The sequence below is a fragment of the Stigmatopora nigra genome, chromosome 13 (genome assembly GCF_051989575.1).
Source record: "Stigmatopora nigra isolate UIUO_SnigA chromosome 13, RoL_Snig_1.1, whole genome shotgun sequence".
NCBI lineage: Eukaryota > Metazoa > Chordata > Actinopteri > Syngnathiformes > Syngnathidae > Stigmatopora > Stigmatopora nigra.
Genome location: NC_135520.1, coordinates 980,100 through 998,792, shown reverse-complemented (window position 1 = coordinate 998,792; position 18,693 = coordinate 980,100). Strand labels below are relative to the sequence as shown.

Below are 18,693 nucleotides of genomic sequence, written 5' to 3'. Positions count from 1 at the left end.
GTGGGTCAACCAAGCCCTGGAAAAGGTTATTTCTCAGTAGCTGGCAGCCAAATTTTTGTGACAAATTACTTTCTTTTCTATCCAAAGTAGGCTCCATTTTTCTTTGAGGTAGCCAATGAAAAGAAGCCAATTGGACTCACTCATGCCTTTTCTTTCTCAGGTGGGCGTACTCGCATCCACCAAATGTTGTCCCGGTGGTCTTCAAACTGGCAAAAACCATCAAACCCACCCGCCCCATTGTATCCGTGATTTTTTGACGTGCCAAAGATAAACTCGTGTGACACGGCGCGTCCAATGTGTGACAATACGGTGGTTGCTAAAGCAAGCGCTGGGCTTCCCACGCTGGCAGCGGGCGCCTTGATTGGCCGAAGCGTTCCAAATGTTGCCAAGAGCTCTGCTGGCGGCCACAAACGATGGCGCCGTGCCACGTTTTTTTCGTGGAAACCAACTTTGAGCTTCAGGTGTTGGAGCAAACTGGGTTTAGTTCACGTTTATGCCAACTAGATCATTTTATTTTGGAGCACTTTATTTTGGGAGCAAAAAGTGACTCCATTTTGACTGCGAGTGGCTAATGAACGTTGGTTTGTCCCCCTATTGGACGATGCCAGTACAGAAAATAAATTATTTCGACGGGGGAGATTGGCGGCAAGTGCCTATGTTTCATCCACCACTCTGAGTCTAAATGAATTGGACATCTAGCTTTGTCAGAGTTGCGTGAGCTAGGCTCCAGCACCCCCGGCGACCCTTGTAAGGATAAGTGGTTCAGAAAATAGATTATTTTAACCGGGGAGACTGGTGGCAAGTGCCTATGTTTCATCCGCCCAACTCAGTCTAAATGAATTGTTTGACTGGGATAGGCTCCAGCACCCCCGGCGACCCTTGTGAGAATTAAGTGGTTTCGAAACGGAGTAATTTCAACTGGGAAGACTGGCGGCAAGTGCTCATCCCTTTAGCCCCTCCTAGTCGAAATTAATTAGAGATCAAGCATTGTCATTGTTGGCTGAGATAGGCTCCGGCACCCCCAGATAAACAAGCGGTTGAGAATATGAATGATTCCTCGGCCACTCTCAGTCCAAATAAATTGGAAGTCTAGCTTCATCATCATGGTGAGTCAAAAAGTTAAAGTCCACAACCGACCAATAGAAAGAGACTTCAAAAAAAATGGAGATAGATAACATTTGAAGTCGTAGCTTTGTTTTGATTTGGTTTGGTTTGAGTAGTGCCTACCTAGCGACCTAGCACTCTACCTACCTACCACCCCCGTGGGAAGCGTGCGCGCAGGGTTGCGTGGGCAGAGCCTGCGCTACACGGCGGCGCACGACGGACGGCACGCAATGAGCGGCCAGCGCTAAAAGCGCCGTCTAGCGCGCGCCCACACGCAGACGCGCACACACACTGAAGAAAAAAAAATGGCCATGGATAGTGAAGATGTGCTGCTCACCCTGCAAATCTTACCGGGATTCTTTTCCAATTGTCTCTTTTTGGCGCTCTACGATTCCATGGTGCTGGTCAAGCGGGTGGTCTCGCTGCTCAGCCGTTCCGGGTCCAAGTCCGGCTCGGCCGCTTCGGGACAGTGGCGCCGTATGTTGACCTCGGCGGGGCTCCGATCCGTCTGGAAGAGTTTTTTGTTGGATGCCCATAAAAAGGTACTGAAAAGCTCTAAAAAAAAAGAGAGAGAAATTAGTATTTTTTGGGTGATTTTGAGGGAAATATGAATTTGAAATATGATATGTAGTTTTCTATGTTTTATAAGGCCGTTGAGTATTTTTTTTCCTATTTTTGGGAACGTAATTGTATGTTATATTTTATTACTATACAGTACTATAATTATGAGAATGTTGTTAAAACTCATTTTATGTACATTCAAAAAATAGACCAAAAAAATTGAAGGGATTTATGAAAACTGAATTAATCGATTTAAAAAAAGACTGTTATTGAACAAAAATCTGTGTTTTTATGAGAATTGTGAGTTTTTTTGTCAGATTTTTAAAATAAATGAATATAAAGAGAAAAACTAAATAAAACGCAATTTTTAAAAAATGCATTTAACTCATTGCACGCCAAGGACGAAAAAAAAATACCGCCTAATTGAATAAATTCCTTCTTTTTATGACATCTACTAGCCATTTTTGTCAATTTTTTTTAAAGTAAATGAAGAAAAACAAAAACACCATATAAAAAAACTACATTATTAAATAAATTCCTTCTTTTTATGACATTTACTAGCCATTTTTGTCATTTTTTTAAAGAAAATGAATAAAAACAAAACCACCAAATTAAAAAAAACTGCATTTAACTCATTGCACGCCAAAGATGGCGCCGTATGTTCCATTTAACTTGGCCATTATCTTTGGACGGCGCCAATCCCCCGGTCCGTCCGCCCCTCCCACTCCGAACTCATTGGGAGATGTGTCGGCGTCAACGTAAAAAGCTTCCAAATCCTATAAAATGTGTCCCGACAGCTGACCTCGTGAAAACCTTTCGGCCCGCTCGTTATTGTTGGGCCAAATCGCGTCTTTCTTTTACAAATGCGGCTGGCGGTGGTCAGATTTCATTGGCCAATAGCAGAACTCGAAATAACACGAGAACAACTGTGTCGTATCCGTTTGCATGACGGCGCAAAAGTCGGTTGCTTTAATTGAATCTATTTTTGAAGAAGGCGCTTCTAGTTTGGAAGAAAAAAAACGTGACTTGAATTGTGCATTTTGTGACACAACGTTTAAGTAAACAGAGGCACCATGTTCTTCAAATGTAAATATTTGTCTTGTACGCCGGTTAACCGATACCTTGACAAAATGTCATTCAGAAATTGTGTCAAATGTAAAAGTGTAACGATAGTACATTATTTCGAACAAACAAACATAAAAAATATACTTTTTTAAATGATGATAATAATAAATTAAGTCATTGCTATTACGCTAGCTCAAACACTAGTTAACTCCAACTGTGCCAATAACTACAATGTGTACTTGTGATGAAGCTATTTTAGTAGTCACGGCGGCCATCTTGGTAGGGGCGCTGGTCCTATCAAAGTCTGTGCATCAAGCTTTATGTAACAAGGTTATTTTGCAAACAATTTCAATAAGATTATGATCATATTTTACTTTTTGATGTTAAATCATCTGCTATTTACTCGCTCCTTTCAGCGCCCCTACCAAGATGGCCGTCTCAAGAGTCCAATCAAAGTCTTAAAATAATGTTATTTCGGAACCAATTTCAAAAATATTTTTATGTACTAGATATAAACCCATTTTAGTTGACACTACAAAAACAAGAAAATACCTGTCAGTACCCCTACCAAAATAGCCTAAGAGCGGCCATCTTGGTAGGGGCGACAGTCCCATCAAAGTCTTAAAATAATGTTATTTCACGATTGAATGTTGATCGTGACCTGGGAAAGATTCCAACTTTTTTTTATATTCCTTTTAGGGCTTCTTGCGTAGCTGGCAGCCATCTTGGGTGTGGCTGCCACCAGCTGGCATTAAAAAAGATAAAAGAACTAAATCAATTTTTCTTCCACAGGTCAAGCTTGGCTGCGAGGCGCCCAACTCCAACGTGGTAAAAGTGTTAGCTAGCTCCGAACAAAGCAACGACAACGACGCTAACCCCCCGACTACCGAGGACCGAAATCGAGAAGAATGCCACCTCCTAGATTTCCATCACTCGGATCGCCCCCTGGTGGTGAACTTTGGCTCGGCCACATGACCCCCCTTCGTCAGCCACCTTCCGGCTTTCCGCCGCCTGGTGGAAGACTTTAGCGACGTGGCCGATTTCTTGCTAGTCTACATCGACGAGGCCCACCCCTCGGACGGCTGGGTGGCCCCTCCCATGGGCCCCTATTCTTTCGACGTACGAAAACATCGGAGTTTAGAAGAGAGGTTGGGGGCGGCCCGAAAATTGATCGACCACTTTTCACTGCCTCCACAGTGCCAACTAGTGGCCGACTGTATGGACAACAACGCTAACGTGGCTTACGGGGTGTCCAATGAACGCGTTTGTATCGTACAACGGCGAAAAGTTAGCTATCTAGGCGGGAAGGGCCCCTTTTTTTATAACCTTAAAGACGTACGCAATTGGCTGGAAGAAAGCTACGGGAAGTACTAAAACAAGGGTGGATAAACTTTTCGGCCTGGGGGCCATATTGACTTCAGCACAAGATACGATACATATAAAAAAGTGCGTCCGTTAACAGTACATATGAAAGATAAACAGAAAAAAAGGACTCAAGTATTAACATTACTCATCATTAAAGTAAAAAGTATAAAGTACAAGGTAAAGTAAAAAAAATGTATTAAGAAATATTAAAATGTCATTTAAAAAAAACACCAAAAACAAATAAAAGTGGACACCGCTAAAAATAAAAAAATTATTGGACAACGTCGGGGAGGCCAGATTAAAAAGCCTAATGGGCCATATGTGGCCCGCCGGCCGTAGTTTGCCCATGATTGTACTAAACGCTACGTAGTGCTCTGTTGGGTTTAAGTCGGGGAAATCTTCAATGGGACATTTTTTTTAGAGACTAATGTTTTTAAATCTTTTCCTAGGTTTACAGCACTTCTTATTCAAGATGAAAAAAACAAATGAATGAATGAAAAAGCGTTTTAATGTCGCCCAAAAGTATTTGGCAAAGATTAGCGGTTGTTCAAATGAGGTCAGCGCCGTATTTCCCTTTTGTTTGCGTTTGGCCGCGACATTGCTGGGGCTTGGAAATGAGCAAATTTGTAATTACCTCCCTGGCAACTCGTTATTGTGACAGTTTCTATTACAAAAGACTTTCGTGCTTGGACAGAAAAAATAGGGGGGGGAAAAAAAAAATCACAATATTCTTTTGTTTTCCAGCTTTCTCATAAACGTGTTTCATGTGCCGCATCCAGAACAACTAAATTCACGCTCTCCAATTTCAAGTTTATATTCAGGCTTGGCTTATCATTAGCAAAGTTGCATACATTTGCTCCTTTGATCCCCATTTTTAATTATTCTTTGGTTGTGTTTACATTTAATTTCTTTCTGTTTTGCATTTTGCGGCTAGCTAGCTAGTACTTCTTAACATTTATTTAGCTTCAGTAAAGGTGTATAAACAGTTAAACTAGCAATACATTAAAAGTAACATTTAAAAAATTATGAATTCTATTAATATTCACTAAACATTTACATAGTGAAAGATCTATGTGAAAGTTGATGCTAGCTAGCACTTTGATATGTATTCTAGCTTCAATAAATGGTTATAAACACAGTTAAATTAGCTAAAAATTCAAATTAACATTGAAAAAAAGAGGAATTTGACAGTAATAATCACTAAACTGAACATTTGCTCTATTGGTATCGTGAAATAAATATGAGAAAATGGATGCTAGCTAGTACTTTACATTTTTTACCTCCAGTAAATGGGTTTAAAAACAGTCAAACTAGCTAAACATTAAAACTAATGTTGACACTAATGTTAACATTTGATAGTAATATTCCCTAAACATTTACTATATTGACATATTGGAAGATCTATGGGAAAATTGATGCTGGCTAGCAGGTATTTTAGCTTCATTAAATGGCTGTAAACACAGTTAAACTAGCAAAACACTAAAACTAACATTACAGAAAAGATGAATTATTATCCACTAAACATTTGTTGTATTTATATATATTGGAATATCCACATTAAAATTAATCGCTCTAGTTCAAAAAACAATGTTAAGTGAACGTTTTAGGACCAAATGGCAGTAAGCTAAATAAATAAATGCCTTTAGCATTCTTTCTTAAAGTCATGTTGCAACATGACTTTCACCAAACAGATTATGATCTCTCATTCCTAATAAAATTTTTAAAAAGCATAAAATAATCCACCCTTGTCACAAATTTTAACTTTGACTAAATTCGTTTGAATTCCATTGTTTTTGTTTTTGTTTTGGATGCTAACGTTTCTGTCCTGATTTTACTTGTTTGCAATATTTCGTGTATTTCTTCGTGTCTGTTTTTATGGTAAAATTTTGACAAATCAGATGCTTGGTCCTGCTCATGACGTGAAAAAGATGTACTGATGAAAACCTCCGATGAAAGAGTGTGTTTTTGTGCTCAGTCTGTGGTTGGATAATCCACATCTTTTCAACTTTAGAAGGAACAATTGCATCTGCTCTTTTTTGTCCAATTTACTCACTTTGTAGCAATATTTGCGCAATAAATACAGGCAATTTTGTCTTGTCTATTTTGTCCGAGGGAGTATTAAAGAAGAAAATTAAGCCAAAAATGACTCTTTTTGCATTTAATATGAATTAAAATGTCAGAAAATATTAATTTTTTGGTAATTGTTGTAATATATTAAGTTTTGAAGCTAATTTGGTGAATTTGGGGCATGACGTAAGTCAGTATATATTTTTAATTTTTTATTTTTTTTTATAAAGGCCTAAAAAAGCCTACATTTTAATCAAAATATATTTAAATCATTTAATATGACTGACAAAAATAGCAGTCAAATCTATTTAAACTAGGCTAGATGGCATTGAACAATTTGTAATAGACATCCAATCAATTTGAACCAATTTAAGACTTAAAAAAAGATGTAAATTTTAAATTAATCAGAGATCAAAGTAAAACAGACCATTGGAACGTATTTTCCGGACTATAAGTCGCATTATTTTCAGAGTTTGGCTTTTATTCAACTCCACTTATACTATGTCTATATTTTTTTTAGATATGTTGTTTTTTTAAGCAAATTATCCCCCTCAAAAAAACATGTTACATTAAAAAGTGCCTATTTTGTTTATTTTTCCCTATTTGTCAATCACTTCAATAGATTTCCTATTAAAACACCCCAGTGCGACTTATAAACATTTTTTTTACCTCGTATACATACCTTGAACGAGTGCCATTTATAATCCTTAAAATACGGTCCATCTTCTTCCACTATTGAATTTAGCTTATCCCAACTTTTCCTGCAAAAAACAATTCAAAATGTCTTTTAGTGAGTCGCCCCCTCGGAATGTTGCCGTGGCAACCTGTGAACAGAAAAAAACTTTAAAGCGACGTCCAGCCAGACACTCGGCGTTCCCGTTAAAAGGAAAAACAAAAGAAGACGAGGGAGAGGAAGAGACTTAATTAGCTACACAGGTTCGAGAACTATAGACAGGAAGCCAGAAGATGCGCTTGATGTTTTTTTAAGAGACTTTTCTAAAGGACTGGGAAACTCATGTGTGAAAGAAGAGCCGTTTCCGTTTAGTTTTATGCCCCTTTGACCTCATGCCCTCTCAATGGCGTCCTTTTTGCTTTTTGATGCAAATGCTTAGCGTCATTTTAGCGTTATTTCATTGATAGACATTCAACTCATTGATATTCATTGATTAGCAACAGCGTAACAATGTTGTCAAAGGAATTCCATAGACTTTTTCCTACTTTAAAAGCGATAAAATGACTGTAAAATGTCATGTATTTTGACTTTTAAATTGTGAGTATGCCTCATAAGGAATAACATTATAAAATATAAAATGTTTATGGCTCTCTTTGTCAAAAAAAGGTTCCCGATCCTTTGCTTTAGCTTGTCGTCCTAAAATATACTAAAAAGTTTGTCCTAAAATGTACTGGAAATGACAAAAAAAAACCTTTTGCAATCAATAATCCAGAAAAAATCATTTTTTAGTGGTATCAACGCCAATTGGGACTCGAACCCTAACTCCCTTGACGTCAAGTCGGGGCAAATGTACCACTAGACCAAAGGGTGACTTGTTTCTGACTTTATTTTCTTTCAAAATGAGACTATTGGAACCCAAAAACAGTATTCAGCTTGGGTACAGAGAGAGAGAGAGAGAGAAGGGCACCTTATTTGGTTGAAACACTGCAAGTAGATAAATATTCATGCAACTTTAGAAACATCTGTAGTTGGATCTCGCTAGGCTAACAATACAATTTTTTATCTCTTGACGGAATATCAATATTATTCTCCACATTCTTTTTCTCAGCATAGAATAAACAAGTTTATAGACTTTGAAATATGCGGATAATCGTGTCCAGTCTGTACAATAGAGGTACTAAAAATGACAGCCGTCATATGGTATATGTACAATTTACTACCTACAAAGTACAACAGCTAGCATGTAATAAAATATGTAAACAAATTTTGCTTTGTTATCTTTTTTTGACACAGTTGACTGTGACCATAGATTAAATTTCACACTTTTTGACCATTTAATTGATTTCTGTATACATGTTAACAATTTTTTTAAGTACTGCATTTGTCCTCACAGTTTTATAGAAAAGGCGATAAACTGACGTACAGTTTTTGCTTTTTTTTCCTCCAAAAAGATCAGAATTGTCATTTTTTTCCCTCTAGAAGTGATACGTTAATCTTGGACACTTCAAACGTGTTCCACTTTACTTTGAATTGATTTTTTTGTTGTGGTCCAAATTATGGGAGGGTTTTTATTTCCAAATTATCGTTTTTTTTTGGACTATTATACTGTAAGTTAGGATGACATGCAATTTTACAATCATTTGCTTTTTTTTAACCCCCAAAAGCGAACCCGCACAAAGTGTGTGAGACAATCAGAATAATGATACTAAATACGATTTCAACGAGAACAGATTAACCGAGCGGCGTTGTTATGCCGACCCGACTTCATTTTATACACAGAAGTAGCTGTTTTCTTGTTGTTTTTGTCTTCCAACCTCCATTTTTCTTTTGCTCAAAGCCAAAAAAAATAAATAAGACACCACATTATTCATCAGAAAGCACACGAAAACCGTGTGTGTGTGTGTCATATCTCTTCCCCGGTACGACGTCGGTCCAATTCCCCCCCTTCTCGACAAATAACCTCCGTCTTTATCGAAGTACTACGACTTACTCTCATGCGGCTAACGGCTAACAGACCGCGAGCCGTTTTTTTTTCTTCGTAAAATACAAAATAACGTGGTGTTATTGTTTTTTTTTTTTCATGGTCACGTACAGATCAGCTCTAAAAAGTCACTTGGGAGAAATATTTCTATGACTGAGAATGTCTCTTGACCAGATAAGAGTAGTTTAAGCTCTCTAAAGTTGCTATGAAGCTTCTTCCTTTCTGTTACGCTAACAGAAGTAAGTGTGCTTTTGTATTATATAGTACATGTCATCATCAGTTCGGCTATTTCGGCGCCGCCGGCGGAGGAGGAGGAGGAGAATGGCCGGGGATTCCGTCGGATGTGGTTTTTTGTGGTTTTTTCGCTAAAGGACTTTCTAGAACTCTGTTGTGTGGATTCCCCGGTCACACGTAATACTCTTTATCCTTATTTTTCTGCTTCTTATTGCTTCCTTTGGAGCTGTGTTGCTTATCCTTGACCACGGCGCCGTTGCTTTGTGCCGAGTTGGTGATATAATTCCTGCTCTCGTCCACCTGGTAGGAGCCTTCGTCCCTGTTCCTGTACTTATACATGGCATAAAGTAGGATGAGGATGCACAGGGCGGCGGCCGCCACTATCCCGATGACCATCCCGGTGGTGCTGCTCGATTCCCGGACTACTTCCGAAGGCCCCGCTTTGACGCCTGGTTCTGTGGGAAGTGCTGTGGGTATATTACGGAACACGGGGGAGGTTAATCGCGGGGGGGTCCTGGGGGGTTGGCGTGCCGTCAAAACCTCGTAGGATGGGAACGACTTTAGGTCTTGGCCAGGGCTTTTTTTAAGGTTTTTTTTTTGTTTGTTTTTTAGTCGGATTTTCGGCGGGTGCATTGTGAAGGGTGGCGGTAAAGGCAGAGAGGTGGCGGTGGTGCGGCTCTGGCGGTAGTATGAGATAGTCCTATTGCGTCTGGAGAGCGAAGCGGTATGGCTAACAGTCCTGGGCGTGGGAGCTTTTTTTTTGGAGACACCACGTTAGCCCGATGTGGATAAAAAGTGGGGTGACGGAGGGATGGTTGTGTTTTTTAAAAAAAAAAAGGAAAAATCTTCTTCAGCGCTGGCTGGTTAGACGTGAACTCTTCCCAGAGCCATACCCCGATATTGCCAAGCCATCATCATCACAATCATCGCTGCCTCGCTCCAACAAGCACGGCGCCCCCGCCTCACTGGCCTTGGACAGGGACTCTTTGGTGGTCTCGGTAATGGCGAGGAAGTGGGTGGTGGTGGTGGTGGTGGTGGTGGTAGTGGGAATGATGGGTGGAAGAGGATGGACAAAAGGGAGGGGTGGGCTAATGGATCCTCGGATACTTGGGGACTGGGGGGTGAAGGGGGGAGGGGCTAACTCAGCTCCTGGGTTTGGACACAGATATACAGACTGTTAGGGGACGGGATTTTTTTTTTGGGGTGGTTGAGGGTCGTTAGCGGCGGTCCGTGCAAAAGGGAAATGAAGGCGGAGTCTGAGGAAGCGGCCATGTGTGGAAAATGCCACTTGCCAGATTTGACCGCTATTTTTTTTTTATTGTTTTTAGGTATGGACTCTTTCAGATAGACGTCCAATCGGAATGAGGAGTTGGGAATTAAGATGGGATTTGTTGTTCTTGCTCTGGCCGAGGTGCACCCTCCCGGCATTGGGTTTTGGGAAAGTAGTAGAAGTGTGGGGTGGGTAATATTGGGATTGGTTGATTTGCTGCTAATGGGATTGGACGTCTATTTGTATCAATGGCAGTCAATGAGTTGACATTTTGAAATGATACTCGCTAAAGACAAAAATATGACATTTTTTTGATTGCCTCTTATGACAGTGCCATAATCACGACATGACTCGTGAGTCATAAAAGATTTGAATGATTCACGACTCCTAAATGTTAAAAAAGATAAAAACGTCAACATTGCATAATAAATGACATTATTTACAAAAATATTCTTTGTATGTTTGTCGTTAATCGAGGCACTGTCATAAGAAGCATTCAAGACAAAACTATGAGATAAACTGCAATTTCTGTCAAGATGGAAATACAAATATTTATGTTTTTTCATGGTGAGTGAATATTCGAACTGCCATTGATGTTTAAAAAAATAATCCACTGCTCGTGTACTTTAGAATTTACGAGGAAGTATTTGGCCCATAAAGAGAAAAAAAATGTAAAAAAATGGAGTAACAAGAATCAAGTGTAGTTAATATTAGAAGTTTAAAGTCTTAATATTACATAACAAAATGACATTTACTCTCGTAGTTGCTCTTCATGTCATTTAAATAAAGTTGTTGTGTGGCTAAATAGTGTAATTTGGAAAAAAAATTAATTTGAGTCAATATTATGAGATGTAAATAGTTTTGTAATTGGATGATGTCATGTTACAGATTATACATACATTAAATATACTTTATGGCAATATTACGACTTTATTCCAACCTATTTTTTCTCTCTTTCGGGGCCAATACTCTGTCGTCATATTTAAAAGCACCTTGCAAAAAAAATAATCAAATTAAACTATAGCAACAAACAACAGACATTCACAAGCGCAAATTTCCACCAGAGAAAAAAAGGACACTTTATTATACTTTAAAATCATAAAACATTGCGCAAAACATACTAAGACACTTTCGTCACAAATGAGTCAGTGATGCAGTTCTTCCACTTTTAAAGTTAATCCACAATTACCATAAATGTATTACTAGTCAAAATCTGCTTTAAAAATTGAAAATTCAGAATTACCGTATTTTCAGGATTATAAGGCGCACTTAAATCTTAAATTTTCTCAAAAATAATCCAAAAAAAATGAATGTTGTATCATTCATTGACAATGCGCCTTAAAATGCATTGCGCCTGACATACGTTAAAATACGGTATTAACCTGTTACTTTAACAAGTATTCAAAATGGCCGCCAACTGCATGACTGAAAAAACAATCAAAGAGAAACAATTCCACTTACGTCGACGTATTTCCGCGTTAGTTTGCCGGGAAGAAAAGAATTTACAAAAGAAAGAAGGGGTATGATAATAATAATGGATATCCACGTTATATCAATTTTTAGAAAAAAAGCCGATATATTACTTTTCATAAGTGTTTCTATATCAAACATGACAATACAGGGAGGCAATAACATACACACACACACACACACACATCCACACCACAAAACGTAAAAAATAAACACCATCATGTGTCTTCTTGAATATATATATATATGTCATTTCTCACCGTAAATAATTTTCTTGGCGCATATTTAGTATTTTTTTGTAATCAAAAAATTCTACATTTTTCAATGGCGATATATGTTTGGTCTAAAAACTAATACTGGCGTCAGAGTAAATTAATAAAAATAAAAATAACGTTGTTTAAAAAGGTTGAGAACGAGGGAGCGGGTGAAGAAGGGGGCGGGGCCTATGAAGCTATTACAGAGGAAATGAGGCTGATGAGGGTGACAGTGTAAGTCAGTTGCCATGTCCATGTAAAGGCAGAACGAGGCGGTCGGGCGGCAATAGAGCTTTTGGCTGTAAGGAAGGGATGGGGATATACAAACAATGAGCATAAACATGCCCATCTACGTACAGAAAAGAACACAACAACTCTAACACTCACAGCTCTGACAAACCCTAAACTGCAACTTTTTAGCCATGCAAGTCATTTTAATTTTTGGTTTTAGCATATAGTATTCGAGAATTACGCTTTTTTTTTTAGATTTCAAAGTATCCCAAATGGAATGGCGCGTGTTGAAGTGGAGGTATTTTTTTGTGATTGATTTGTAAAGAAAGGACAAAATGAGGTGGAAGGAAATAAATAAATAATGATAAATAAAAAGTCGTTAGTAGTCGTTAGTAGTAGGAGCAGTTTCAAATTTGAAATTTAGCCAAACAACCAATCACACTCACAGTTAGGGACAAATTTAGCATCAAATTAGCCTAGCGTGCATATGAATCGACAACCAGGCAATTGCAGGACACGATTAGCCAAACAACCAATCACAATCATAGCTCAATTTAGCACCAATTAGCCTAGCATGCATATTTTAGGCGGGGGACAATCACAGGGCACGATTAGCCAAACAACCAAAACAATTTAGGTACAATTTAGCATCCAGTTAGCCTAGCATGCATATTTTAGAAGGGGGACAGACACCACAATTAGCTAAACAACCAAAACAACCAATCACACTTAAAGCTAGGGAAAATTTAGCATCCAATTAGCTTAGCATGCATATTTTAGGCGAGGATAACCTGAAATCGGCAGCTGACCAATCACAGGACACGATTAGACAAACAACCAATCACAGCTAGGGACAATTTAGCATCCAAATAGCCTAGCCTTTTTGAGGACGTGGGAGAAAATCGGAATACATGCAAACTCCACACAGTGAGTAACCACACCTGGCATCGAACCCAGAACCATTACACTCGCCCACCGGATTAAAACTACAAAAAAAGAGCTGTTCCAACTATTAAATGACAAGATGAATGGAGGTCATTTAAATATTTAGTTGTTGTTGCACACTACAACCAGATGCACACAATAGAAAACAAAGACAGCGTGTAGAGAGGATCTCCACCACCAGGGGGTGCAGTTTCTCCTCTCTCACGTGGTTCTCCCTGACAGAAAAGTTCTGTAATGTTAAATGTTTATCTTTAAACATGAAGCGGGCCGTGCAGTCTGGGTGTATCGTGACAATACTGACTGGGAATTAGTTCATATTCTCATTTCTTTTTTTCTTTTTTTTTGGGCTTGCTTTTTAGTTGTACTGCAGGATGTTGATGCATGCTTAAAGTAAGTTGCATTTAGGGAAAGTAGAAAAGAAACAACATTGAAAAACGGGGGGTTTACACTAGGTGACTAGCACTGACCAAAAAAATATGACACAGACTCTGTGTCCCAATCCCGGATTATTTAGAGGCGGAGCCAGGATTTAAATGACGGCGACGACGTTAAGAAATGTTCTGGTTGGAATTTACCAGGAGTTTTATTTAGTGTGATTGGGATGCAGGTCAGTTTCAACCAATAGCGGAGGAGGACAGGGAAAAATATAGAAACATTTAACGTACAATGGATTTGGAAATGTGGTACACCCCTTTTTTATTCATATTAACGTCATTGTGGAGAAAAATAATCGTGACCGGACGTTTGGTCGCCCGGACGTTTGGTCGCCCGGACGTTTGGTCGCCTGGACGTTTGGTCGCCCGGACGTTTGGTCGCCTGGACGTTTGGTCGCCCGGACGTTTGGTCGTCGTAGAACTAGCGTTTAAAGAAAAGTAATTTTTGGTGTGAAATTACATTTCTTAAATACTGCTACATTTGAAAATGAAGTATTTAAACATGACAAAAAAAGGGGTGTGTTGACCATTTCCACTGCACATTACACCAAGAACTGAATGTCAAATAACAAGTGTATATCCATAAAGTATAAAATACATATTTACTTTAACACATTCATTGTTACTATTAAAATATTCTGTTTTATTTAATTAAGGAGGGATTATTTCAGATATTTAGACTATGGTAATTTTACATACATTCATTTGGGCAAAAAAATCCTAATAAAAACATTAAATATTCTCTTTATTGATTTGTTAATTTAAATAAATCATTAAAGTTAAAAAATCATACTTTTACAGACACACAAAGCGATTTCATACATATTTTTATAATTCCACCACTAATTTTACTTCATATTACTCCATTAAAAACTGCAATAATAATCTGCAAAACCTAAATTATGGATATAGACTAATAATATGGTTTCCTTTGACATTCATACGCATTTAACTCGAGTTTTCTGGACGGCAAGTCAAGTTAACGGGAAACATTTCAGAAAAATTTCATTAGATGGCATTGATTAAAAAAAAATACATTTAATTATTACTAGAGTACTCATTTTTATCTTTGGTGTATTTTGAGTATTAATTTAATCAAGTCAGATCAAGGAATCAATTGGGTTGTTCCTACACTTATCAAATTGTACTCTGGAATCATTTTTTAATTGCCATCTTATGAAATTAATCAATTACGAACAAGACAAATGGCTAACAAAGAATATTATCACCAAACAACTCGATGAAAAAACTAAAACAAAAAACGCACAAAGAAGAAAGATAATGCAGGGTTTTGCATTTGATGTTGCTATGACTACAAAACCATTTTTCAGCTAAAAATGCAAATGCAGATTGCCGTTAAAATCATGCAAATTGATGAACAAACTTTGTTCTAAGCAAAATGAAGAGGATTATAAGATTAAATAAATGAGAAAATGTCCAAATTTGTGCAAAGTAGTAAACTCAATTGGAGTTTTTTTTACCACAAAGCGCCATGGATTAAATTTAAAAATTGGAAAATCCGCGCTTGTAAAATATTCATTTGCCTTGAAAAAAGGAATGTTTTCATCCACATGCTATTAAAGCGAAAATAAATGTGAAAACGATGGACTGTAATGACGTGATGTAATAGAAAGCCTGTTGCGATAAGCAAATTTAATAATAATAATCTCCAAAAAGATTCCTGATAAGAAACCAATTTAACTCCCACTAATGTGACATTATATTCTACCAAAGCACCCATTAAAATACAATAAGGGATCATTCTTCAAACACAAGCTCCATTCAAAAAGATAGTAAACAGTTGAAAGGTAGTTTAGCATTAGCAGTATTCGGATTCAAAATGGCTGCCGATGACTGTGCATTTCATATCTTATGTGTCACCTTTTTACACCAAAATATGGTGTTTTAATTCCTAGCAAGCTAAAGTGGTTAGCATATTGTCTTTCAACATTAGCCTCAATGTAACAATGCTAACACTCCACACTGTTATGTAAATGTGTTTTGAATTATATTATTTTTAATTTTCTATGTCTGAATTTTAGTCCAGCAGTGTTTTAATGACCATTAAACATATTTTTAAAAAACTGTAGTACCTATACAATTAATAAAAACAATACCATTTGTTCCTATCTATTTAAAGTGGCTATTCGCTATTAGCCTCAATGTAGCAATGCTAACGCTCCGCATTGTTATGTAAATGTCTTTTTAATTGTTTTATTTTAATTTTGTATTTCAAAATTTTAGTCCTGCGATGTTTTGATGACCAATAAACAAGTTCAAAAAGATTTTTAGTCAAATATGCAATTAATGAAAACAAAACCAATAGTTGCTATCAAGCTAAAGCTACATTATCTTTCACCATTAACTTCAAAGTAGCCATGCTAACGCTCCAAGCTGTTTTTCTTTTACATTTTGTACGTCTGAATTTTAGTTCTGTGGTGGTTTAAACATAATGAACATATATGAAGAGAATTTTAGTCATAATTGCAATTAATGGGCAAAGTTTAAATACTCGCAGTATTATTGCATATCGTGACAGGCTTCTGTAGTAGTGGCAAGTAAATGATAGTACATGCAAAGAAGTAGCAGACAGACAGTTGACGCTTTGTCAACAAATTTAAAAATCGATAATAAATGCGGACTGAGCAAAGAAATAAATAAATATGAATGTAAATGTATATTTTGGAAGCAACAAAGCATGCCACTGTCCACATCAAAATAATGTCGGGGTTAGGATGGCATGAATTTCTGTGTAAAAATGGTTGGATGACAGGGGCCCTGTCTTTGTCTTTCTTCACAAATTCCCATGAATTTCCATAAAAAAGTGAATTATTATGATCATCTCCTGCATACTCTTTAAAAGAAATTGGGAATGTTTGTCAGCCTGATTGTTTTTTATAGAGAGAGAGAAATAAATATAAGACCTTAATGTGAAAGCCATCATCGCACAATATGGAAATTCCCAAATTCTTTCAAATATATTCTCGGTTATTTAAAATCTGTCTGATTTGTATTGAACCGTTTTTTTACTGCATAGCAAGTAAGCAAAACCCCCCAAAAAAGTAAATATACACAGAAATTCAATTCTATCTGTTCTCTCTCTCTCTCTTTCTCTGTTTAAAGCAAAGTTGCAAGCATCTAAATATGAACTATGACAAATGTGCAAAAAATGAAATGACTAAACAGACAAATTCAATGGAATTCTTAAACCAAACAATAAAAAATAAATGTACCGTTTAAAAAGAAGAATTGTGATGAATGGCAGCATCACTACTCCCTAGTGGTTTACTTTGGTATAAATCCCCTAATGGTTCACTTTGGTATAAATTAGACATTTTTTGGGATGCACGCACTGCTGTTAAAAATAAATCAAGTGTTGTCCATGGCAGTAATAAAGTTATACTAATTTGAATGCTATGTACTTGTAAGAAAACAAGCTTATATAGCAGGATGATTTTTTTTTTTTTTTTAATTACTTTGCAATTTGTTGAACCATAGGGGTGTGATGCTTAAAGATTGCCATCATCCATACTGGTGCAGATGCATGAGAGCACATAGAAAGCAAGCAAATGCAAACTAACCTAGCCCACCTGGATTACCAGTTTCACACTCCTCCAAGTCTTCGTCGTCACTGGAACACTCTGCGGATGAAACGATTTCGTCCGCTGCGTGCTTCTTCATCACCAGAAGGTGGTTTGGGCGAAGAAAATAATAAAAAAAAAAATAAAAAATCAAAATTATTTCATTGGCTTTAAAAAGACACTCAAAGTCAGATAGGAAAGTATCACAGGACATCCACATTACTATGAACTTAAAAAAATATAGTAATTTAATTATTCATAGGATAAAAAAAATCAAGAAGTAGTGAATTTGCGATAAGTGAAGACGCAATAAATGAGGGATTACTGTATTTGAATTGAAATCCAATATTTTCCCATTAGTATTACCATAATAGCCCGAATATAAGACGATATTTTCCTACACAGTACCTGGAGAAAACCAACGCAAGCCCAGGGAGAACATGCAAACCCACCTGGAATCGAACCCTCGATCCCTGAACTGCGAGTCCAACGCACTAACCACCACATTCACAACCAGTCCTTCCAATATAAACGAATTAGATTCCCAGTATTAAAACCCTTACCGTAGAAGATGATCTATGTTTCCTGGTAGTGGTGGTGGACATCATGGTGGTGGTCTCAACAAATGTAGTGGAGACATCCGAAGGCATGGCAGTGGACTTGCTTGAGCCACTGGGAACGTCACCAACCAGTCTCACGCTCCCATTAATGTTGATGTTGACGTTGCTCTCAGCGGCCATGTTTAGCACTTTGAGGCCATTGTAATAGAGGCCAGACAGTTGACCCTGAAATGGCCTTCCACGGTCACTTCCACCGATCGAGACGGTGGCTTGAGTGTTGAAGATGGTCAGCTGACGCCCTGGAAAAAAAACAACCAATTTTAACCCTTTGGTTTATTTCTGCTTCTGCAAAATGAGCATTTTTTAGTGCTTAAAGTCGAAAAAAATCCACTAAAATTTTCTTCTGTTTATATTCCAACAGATGTTTTGATTATTTAAATAAATACTAAAAGAAAATAGCAGTAAAAGCCATGCAACTACATGACTACCAAACTTAAAGTCGACAAAAACACTTAGCATGTGAAATAGTCAAGTTAGCATGTACAAACGAATACAAAATGTAGCTATATTACCTTTTTCTTGTAGCCATTCTTCAACCGGCTTGTGGTACTTGAAAGGAATTTTCTTAATGACCATAGTAGCCCGTTCAACATCACTGTTCCCTTTAACAGAAAAATGAAACAATATATCAACTTTTACTTATCAAATATGTAGCGTTTGTCAACCTTTAGGCATCTAGCGCCGTCGATTAGCAGTGACGTAAACAACCCATGCTAACAGCAGAGGCTAGCAATCGATGCTAAAAACATAGCACTCGGTGGGTCACACAGACACGATATTAAGAGCCAAAACAAAACGTCATCACTACAACACAAGCATAAAATATATATTGGTGACT

At 37.5% G+C, this 18,693-nt stretch overlaps 2 protein-coding genes across 11 annotated transcripts in view; one reads left to right on the top strand and one right to left on the bottom strand.

The window, feature by feature from the left end:
- Positions 1-18,693, bottom strand: part of nrxn3a (neurexin 3a) — a 63,419-nt gene that overhangs the window by 2,907 nt on the left and 41,819 nt on the right. For 2 of the 10 annotated variants that reach the window (XM_077730710.1, XM_077730707.1), the window contains 4 exons: positions 18,368-18,457; positions 17,799-18,094; positions 17,236-17,329; positions 9,684-10,199 (listed from right to left, as the gene is read on the bottom strand). In XM_077730710.1, coding sequence (XP_077586836.1) covers positions 9,901-10,199; positions 17,236-17,329; positions 17,799-18,094; positions 18,368-18,457 — 779 coding nt within the window. In that variant the 3' untranslated portion in view covers positions 9,684-9,900. Of the gene's footprint in view, positions 1-1,455; positions 1,660-6,844; positions 6,924-7,703; positions 9,518-9,683; positions 10,200-11,374; positions 12,344-17,235; positions 17,330-17,798; positions 18,095-18,367; positions 18,458-18,693 lie in introns of those variants that run through there. The other 8 variants (XR_013328280.1, XR_013328282.1, XR_013328278.1 and 5 more) reach the window with 8 other exon arrangements.
- Positions 1,192-5,878, top strand: dio2 (iodothyronine deiodinase 2). The gene is made up of 2 exons (XM_077730717.1): positions 1,192-1,646; positions 3,523-5,878. The coding sequence occupies exons 1-2, from the start codon at positions 1,410-1,412 to the stop codon at positions 4,102-4,104; spliced, it is 819 nt and encodes a 272-aa protein (XP_077586843.1). The 5' UTR covers positions 1,192-1,409; the 3' UTR covers positions 4,105-5,878.